The sequence below is a fragment of the Tympanuchus pallidicinctus genome, unplaced genomic scaffold (genome assembly GCF_026119805.1).
Source record: "Tympanuchus pallidicinctus isolate F22 unplaced genomic scaffold, pur_lepc_1.0 scaffold31, whole genome shotgun sequence".
Classification (NCBI taxonomy): domain Eukaryota; kingdom Metazoa; phylum Chordata; class Aves; order Galliformes; family Phasianidae; genus Tympanuchus; species Tympanuchus pallidicinctus.
The window spans coordinates 9,954,705-9,963,219 of record NW_026294749.1 but is presented as its reverse complement, the minus strand read 5'-3'; the positions used below and the strand labels follow the sequence as shown (position 1 = coordinate 9,963,219).

Sequence of the window (8,515 nt, the reverse complement as noted above, 5' to 3'; positions counted from 1 at the left end):
TCAACAGCTAATGACCCCAGTAGTTCATTTCCTTATAAATATTTAACATAATAGCAGCAGTCCCTTGGGTTACGGTACTTTTGACACTTGTATAATCTGAAACAAATCCCCCTTTTTCAGTCAAACAGCCCATGTTACGCACACAGTTGGCTAACTATTTACAAAGCACCCAATTAAACCCTACTTAATTCTCCCCTTCTGCAAACCCCATCTCAGAAGCACACGGGCTGCTGAGCACACCAAGCAGGCATCTTCCACCCAGCCCAGGCACTACCTGGCACTCAGCAAACACAGGAGTACAAGGATGCATTTGCCCATCCAACAGCATACACGAAACAAAAAGCAAAGAGAACATGCAAACTCAGAGAATTGAAGAAATAAGCTGAAGAATCACAGGTAAAGACAGGTAAATCTAGTTTAATGTTCACATGTAGTAATTACACATCACAGAGATTAAACAGGATTTTAGCTGTAACATAGCTGCAGTGAAACGAAAGTTACTTGGTGCTAGAAAAATAATCTTGACACAGTTCTGATTTTTTTGGTCTACTTAAGCTCATTGCAGATGAGTCCACACCGCTGATGGTAACGGTGTTGCCCATACGCCTTCCCACAGTCCCCCACTAATACTCTTTGGATGAAGAAAACAGTGACTGGTTTTGTTTGTGGGTTGCCCTTTGGTTGCAAGCAGGGAACTGTATTCGCTTTTCAAGCAGTTAGTAAGAGCATAGGAATGCAGGTTCCCAAAAACCCCTTTTGGTACTATAGTTCCAGAGCAAATTTCTTGATCTGATGCAACAGCAGGTCTTTTAAAAAAGCCGATTAAAGAGCTAAAGCACTGCCCCATAATGCAAAAAGTAGATAGAATGTCCATTCGCAGTAAAAAAAACACTACATCCTACTCCTATGCGCATAGAACGCACCAAAACCCCCCTGCGCTCAGTGACACAAGCGGAGGCTCCATGTATAAATACATTTACAAACATTTCAAGCCTAGGTCGAGGAAAACACTTCTGTATGAGTCGGAACAAGTTTATTTGCAATCAGACATGGCATGCAATCATGCAGGACCACCGCTACAGCCGAGGCTAAGGGACATGGGGACAAAGAAGCCCTACGCATACGGGATATTTCCATACCGGAGCTCCACACTGAGCCGCCGTCTTCTAAAGAGAGATTCCCACAGATTTAAAAAAAAACATACACACTTTTTATCATATTTACAAAAAAATATTTAATTAAAAATATTTTATAATTACAGTAGTCTATTAAAGCATATACTTTTCTCACACTTATAGAACATCTCTCTATGTACACTGTATGAAATGTCACTCGTTTCTCTGTACAGTATGCAACATTCCTGCAGGGAGAAGAAAAGTTCCCGGGCCCCATAAGCCATCTATTTTAAACAATAGACGAGGTCTATCTATACGCGCTCCGGAGGTCGGCAGCGCTGCGCGGTGGAGCCGTGCTCGTCCCTCCGTCGCACTCGGTCCCGGGGCAGAGCCGCCGCTCCTCCTGTTCGGTCCGACCCCACCGCCAACACCGCGGGGAGAGAGAAGAGCAGCGGGGCCGGGGAGTCGCGCACGGGGAGACGGGGGCCGGCCGGAGCCTGGGAGCGGCTCAGAACGGGCATCGCCCCGCCCGCCCCCCGCCGTGCACCTGTGGGAAGGAAGGAAGGCACACAAGGGGGTGAGCCGATCCGCTCCAGACGGGCTGGCGCCAGCGGCACTCCACGATGCCCCGGGTCACACATACACACACACGCACTCACACGCACACACACAGCCGCGGCCCGCGGGCTGGGGCTGTGATAAAAGCTCAGCGTTAGAAGAATGAAAGCCCGCCCCGTAAATGGGAAACAAACCCCCCAGCCTGCCGCCGGGCTCCCGGCCGCGCTCAGCCCCTACCCAGCGCCGCGCTCCCCGGCCCCGCCGCCCCCGACGCCCGCACTCACCTGGGCAGCGGCGCTCAGCGGCAGAGGATGCTGTCCCCCGGCTTGTTAACAGAGCCAGCCTGCGCAGCAACGAGACGGCGCGTCACGGCGGCATCGACGGACCGCGCGTTCTCTCCCCCTCTTCCCCATCCCCCACTCCCTCCCTCAAAGCATGGCGCTGCCGGGAGCCCCCAGATGCCGGAGGTGCGCACCGAGGGGGAAGCCGGTCCCACGAAGCCGGGCTGCTCCCCACGCCGCCCGCCTCAAACGCTCAGTGCTCGGGGAGCGCAGGGGCCGCGCGGCGTTCCCGTACGTGCGAACACGCGGATAGCGGCCGCTCCCCCGAGGGGCTACAGTTACAACGCAGGGATGGATGCGGGGCTCCGCCGGAAGACAGCGCGCCCGCCCCGGTCCCTCCTGGCTGCGCTGCCCCCTGGGCCCTGCAGCTGTGCCTCCCCGCTCCCTTCTCGCGCCCCCGTGACGGGCACGCACCTCTTACCGGGTCGGTGTTGAGGGCCGTCAGCGGGGTGCGCGGGGTGCCCGCGGGACAACCGCCCGGGTGCAGGGCGGGCGGCGGCTGCCGGAGCAGCGCCGGGTGCGTCTCCAGAGCCAGCTGCAGGTCGAGGATGTAGTCGATGACGTGCTGCAGGATCTCCACTTTGCTGACCCGCTTGTTGGGCGGGATGGTGGGCACCAGCCTCCTCAGCCGGCTGTAACAGTCATTCATATCGCACTGCAGGCACAGGGCCGCCGGCTCCTCGCCCCCTTTGCAGCCGCTGTGCTCGGCCAGGCACCGCAGCGCCGGATGCCCGCCACCGCCGCCCGCCCCGGCGGGCTGCGCCTTGCGCCCGGGGTGCCGGACGGGGCTCACGGCTTTCATGGTGCCGCGGGCACGGAGAGAGACCGGGACCTCCCCCGCCACCTCCTCCCGCGACCTCGGGCACGCGCCGCCCGCCCGCCGCCACGCAACGCGAGCGGGGCACGGGCACGGCCGCGGCCTCTCGCTGCTCGCAGACGAGTCCTCCCCACCGGGATGCGGCGAAGACGGCGCTGCCGCAAAGCCCGTCCCGCCCGACCGCTCAGCCACCGCCGCGGCCGCTCTGCTGTCGCTGCCGCCCGCGCCGCCCGCTAAATAGAGGCGGGCGCGGGCGGGGCGCGGCGCTGCGCGGGGGGGCGCCGCGGCACGGCGGCGCGGCCAATCGGGGCGCCCCGTTCCCCCCTCGGAGTGCGGCGCTGACCAATGGCGGCGGGGCGGTGGCGCCGCTGGAGGGGGCGGGCGGCGCTCCCCCCGGGGCTGGAGGCGGAGGAGGAGGAGGAGGCGGCCCGGGAGGGAGGACTGCGGGAATGCGGGCGGGACCGGGCACCGGCGGCTCCCAGCGCAAAACCCCACGGCCCACCGCCGTGTGACCCGACGCCCGGGGAGGGAGAAGTACCTCCCGCCGCGGCGAAGCGCGGTTTTCCCCGATCCGCGTTACCCTCCGCGTGTATTGGAGGGGACTCGGGAAAATCCCGAGCGAAACTCGAGGAAGGGGAGGAGGGGTTGGGGGCTCGGGCGGAGCGGTGCCTGGGAACGTTAAATTAGAGCGCATAACGATTAAAAATGCATGGAGATGGGGTATTTAAAATTCCTCCATGACATATAATATTAATCCGTTTTATGTAAAATTCATACCTGTAACTTAATTTGGTCCATTAATGCACGCGATCACGTATTAGTGGATGTACCATGTTTTAAATATGATGCTGGAAATGTCCAGAGTTCTGTACTTTGAGACAGAGCATTAAAATTAACAGACGTATACTCCAGAGCCCCTCTCAAGTCGTCTGGTGGCAGCTTGCTACCTTTTAATTTAATAATGCTGCGCACAAACTTTCTGTTAATACCTTCCTGGGATTAGCAGCAGTAGCCGGACCGTACTGCAAAGGGCACAGTGCCCAGCTCTGCAGCGGCTGTGCTGCTCCAGGACCTCAGCAGGCACAGCTCTGGGACCTTGGTGGGTGCAGGAAGGAGCAGAGGCTGCAGGATCTGCCCCACGCTCACAGGTCAGACCCCACGGAAAGAGAGAAATGCATAATGGTGATTAATGGTTGCACGTACCCTCTGTGCTTAGTCACACTGGGGAAGCTGTCAGACCCAGAAGGTGACTGAGCAGAGACCAGAGCATCTGAAGAGCGCAACAAAGCGTGCATCCATTCTCTCACCCTTTAAGAATGTTTGAGGCTGTGCTTACAAATATTCACACAATTACCTGCTTATTCCATCCCACGTTACCAGTGCTTTTGATGGCCTCTAGGTACAAAAACGAGGTGTGTGGTGTGAATCTTTGGCTGACACTTGGTTTGTGCTCTACGTTGTGACAATAAGATGAGAAGACATACGTCCATCCTAGCTACAGGCCGGGTGATCCTGGTTCTGCTGCAGTCACTCCTCTTATTCTGTGAAACTCCACTCTGCAGCCTCTGACTCTCAGAAGGTGGAAATATATACAGGCCCAATGCCATACGTTATGGTAATACTTTCTCTCCCTGAGTCTTTATAACACAGACAGCCAACGTGCTGTTTAAAAGACCTTCAGATTTTAAATTACAGTGAGCATGCAGACACAAATCTTGCTGATCCCATTTAATTAAAATCTATGTGTAAGTAGACACACTGTATGTCAGGCTGTCTGTTTGCACAAAATGCCGCCTAGGAAGTCCAGTGATCTCCCTGGAAATCTCTGGGAAGCCCTAGTATGCAACTGGTTCCCCTGGAGCTCTCACAAAGCCACCCTGGACAGGCAGTGCGTGCTGCAGTGTGGCTACAGAGAACCTACCGACTCCACACTGGCTCTGGTGGATGACTCAGTATTTCTTGTAAGGTGCAAAGGATCGCAGCGTGCCAGCGAGCTCTTCCCATCATCGTCCTTCCCTTCCCTCTGAAGGGAAATCTGAGGGTGGGCAGGCATTGCAGGAGTTGTGTTTGTTCACCTAGCATCTCAGCAGAGATATGTGGGAAAGGGAAAAGCAGCCCTCCCCTCTGACTATCGCATAAATATTCAGGGGATTTCCTCTAGTAACTCCCTTTGATACTGGTGGAGTTGATACATGCTAGTCCGACATGCTCTGGTGAACAATAGGCACCAATTCCCTGTTAACAACCCGACTGCTTTTGCTCTCCTTGAAGTCAATGGGAGTTTTGTCATTGACTTAAGTGGCAGCAGGTTGGGTCGGCTGCTTTTTCAACATTTAGATTGGATGTGCACCAGATGCTAAGCAAATTGAGCTAAAAATGGATTGGAAACCCCAGTATGCTAGCAATGGGAACAGGTACGATGAAACTCTTCATCCCTGAAGACAAACACAAAAGAGAGGGGCAGTGGCTGCTGTTTGTGCTTTTGTCCTATTAACAGCAATATTTTTCATGACATGAATATATAGGGATTAACGCTCCTGTTTTTTTTCACCAGACTGAGTCTGGGTTTTCAAAATGAATTCTGTGCATCTTTAAGCATGTGGTTCCTTCCTGGCTGGCTGGAGGAGCTCATCTGTCTTGGCTGTGTTTTTCTTTGCTCTCTTCCCACATCCAGAGATGGAGATTCATTTCCATTGTAGCCAGCTCTTGCAATATTGTCACAAGATGCTTGATTGTGCTTGTGCAGACCAGTTTAGCCAAGGCTTGATGGGTCCCAATCACATCATAGAGGCTCTCGGGAGCTTAAGAAGGTTGTTTATCATACGAAACTAAAGTAAACCAAGCTAAAAATGAAAACATAATTACCAGCCTTATATTCCCTTCATCATGGGGATAATCCCACTTAACTTGATGAGAATCCTCTCTTGAGTAATGTAGGTTGAATTTGTCAGCACGGGTTTGAGTGTATGAATATGTGATTCACTCTAACTGCAAAAATAAACCTGAGCCATTGACACTGTCCCTGAATCACATTACTTTAGGACCCAATAGTCAGGGAAGGGAGAGCAAGGTGGACAGTGCCTCTAGACCCACTAGTTTTTGTTCATGATATGATGCCACCGAACCAACCAGAGGCACCACTTTAGGTAACACAGTCTTGGACAGTTGAAACTCCAAGGCAACACGTTTAGGGATGCAGAAGACATGGCTTCCTCTACAAGGTTACTTGCTATACCTACCTTAAGAGGGCATGAAATGCACACAAATGCACTATGTATTTTTAATCTTACACAAGCTATGAAACAATGGTTGAGTCAAGTGTCCCCGTTGTGGGCTTTGGGGCATGCTGTTTCAGAGCAGTGTGGTAAAATCCCAATCTTTCCTTTGCTGATAACTACAGCTGATAACTGGTGTGACACGTTTCATCCAGGTGGCACCAAAATACATGATGTTCAGACACCCCTGTCCCCATTGACTTCAGCAGGCAGCCAGAAGACTCAGAGGAGCTGCTCAACACCTAGAAGGGCTGATCATTAAAAAAGCATTATAAATCTCTGAATGGTTTATGGTTTATGAGGGAAGCAGCAATTGATTCCTCAGCGGTGCCATTACTCTCCACTATTGCTATCATTCAAATGGCAATAATGTTGGTTATTTACCTTCAATTAAAATATCTAGTTAGTTGTGATGTCATTTAAAATAGCACTATAATGTGTTTAGTGCTCCCTTACCAAACGCCATAGATAAACTCCTCTTGGCAACAGGGGGCAGTGATATGAAATGAAAAATTAGCTTGGGGGAGGGAAGGAGGGAGAGGAAAGAATATGTGAATCTTTTGCTGGGATGTTTTTTCTACGTGCCTGTATCCCCTTGGATGTGACTATGCTGGAACTGAGACTGTGGACTTCTCTGCAGCCTCCTCAGAATGCAGCAGGGATCCAGAGCATCAGGGGTGGAGGGAGCATGGACAAGTCACTGCATCCCATAGTCTCCCAGCCAACCAAAGTCTTTTGCTACTGCTCCTTGCCAGGGATGATTCACTGTCAGAACTCTGTAAAACTCTTCTTAGTGCAAACCTTTTTGTCCACATAACATGAGCCATCTTCAGTACTGTTCTCTCCATTTTCTCCAATCCAAAATCTAAATACAACTCACGAACTGGTTGTGGCCATGAGAGACTTTTCTGTTTAATGAGAAAAACTAAGAGATTCTCAATAACCTTACCTCTGTTCTTTGCAGCTGCCTCCCAACTGCCCAATGTGCATTAAGTTTATTGTAAAATACAGGGGAAAATGTTTGCTGATAGCCCACAACAGCTCTTCACAGACAAAAGAGATGGTTTTTTTCTTCTTCATGTCTGCTGTCCAGTTTAGAGCATTCTTCTCATGACAGAAGCATACTTCTACCTAACCCTTTGTGCTTTCATTCAGAGTCACTACAAAAAGCTACACTTAAAAAAAAAAAAGCAAACAAACAACAACAGATGTGGCAAAAATTTCAGAGAGATCGAAGAACAGATTAACAAACAAGCAAAAAAAGAAAATAACAAAAAAACCCCACAACCTTATGCTTATATAAGCTCTTCTTTAAAGCAAATGTAGAAATCGATGCTTAAAGAAATTAATAGAAAACTGAAAAAGACTGTAAAGAGGGTTAGCTTGAAAAGAGCTCTTCTTGCTGTGCAGCCTCCAGCACGGCTACGCTGTAGAAATCAGTGCAAAGCCATCTCCTGCCTTGAAGAGGCTTTGGGAGCAGACAGCCCCAGCGTGTCACTGACAGAAGCCCTGGCATTTTGCTGGTGGTTGTATGGCAGCTGAAGGGCAATGTCATTTAGGAAGGTTGCTTTGTTCGGGTGACCAAAAGCACTGGGTTTGTTGGGTAATGTCAGATCTCTGTGTTGACCGAAGCAGGCTCATGGCAAGAAAGATAACTCGCGTTGACAGCTTTCTGTAGCGTGGGCCAAATATAAGCAATCAAGATGCTTATTCTGGGGAAGGGGAAAATAATTTAGGAGTGTTTGGAGCAGCTTCCTGAAGAACACTACATTAAACTGAGTTACATAGTAACAGATTGAATTTGGAGTCTTAACTTTAATTTTATTTAGTGTAGATTTAGATCGGATTTATGTGCAGTGCCATGCCCTTTGTTTATAGACAGAAATCCTCAGCTAACCTGCCTGAAAACTGATGGTATGATGTGGCCTCATATTATTTTTGTTTGTTATGAGTTTGCATTATTAAGGGCCCTATAATCACTCAAATAATACAGCCTACAGGGGCAATGAGCAGATCGACCTAAATGAAATAAGTATCTGGATATGTACATGCTCATCTGCATATGTTATCATTACACCAATGATACCAGCATTTATTTGCAGGAGACCTAAACAGCTTCATCAGCAAAAGCAGTCCAAGTTCAAGCCACAAAAAAAGCCAGCAGAAACAATAGGGGTCGTCTACCTCAATGCAACATTTTACATTTTGATAGCCATTAGTGACACATTTCTTACTTGATCTCTGCCAGTGTTCCAAGGGATTCTTCAAAATCTTCAGGCCTCATATTTAGTTTGGTTTTGTTGTGGAATTAAAAGGCAAAATATCTTCTCCTTCCCCAACTGTGAAGACAGCCTTTCCCACAGCAGAGGGACATCCAAGGCAGGTGGAAGCGCCTCTGCCTTCTCTGCT

General features: G+C 50.6%; 1 protein-coding gene across 2 annotated transcripts; it reads right to left on the bottom strand.

The window, feature by feature from the left end:
- Positions 1–397: 397 nt before the first annotated feature.
- Positions 398–3,028, bottom strand: ID4 (inhibitor of DNA binding 4). 2 transcript variants are annotated; one of them, XM_052697875.1, is made up of 3 exons: positions 2,429–3,028; positions 1,958–2,016; positions 398–1,662 (listed from the first exon to the last, which is right to left on the bottom strand). In XM_052697875.1, the coding sequence occupies exons 1-2, from the start codon at positions 2,814–2,816 to the stop codon at positions 2,003–2,005; spliced, it is 402 nt and encodes a 133-aa protein (XP_052553835.1). In that variant the 5' UTR covers positions 2,817–3,028; the 3' UTR covers positions 398–1,662; positions 1,958–2,002. The 2 variants fall into 2 exon arrangements, with proteins under 2 accessions (XP_052553835.1, XP_052553834.1); XM_052697874.1 differs by having other exon boundaries at positions 2,436–3,028.
- Between the last annotated feature and the right edge of the window lie 5,487 nt (positions 3,029–8,515).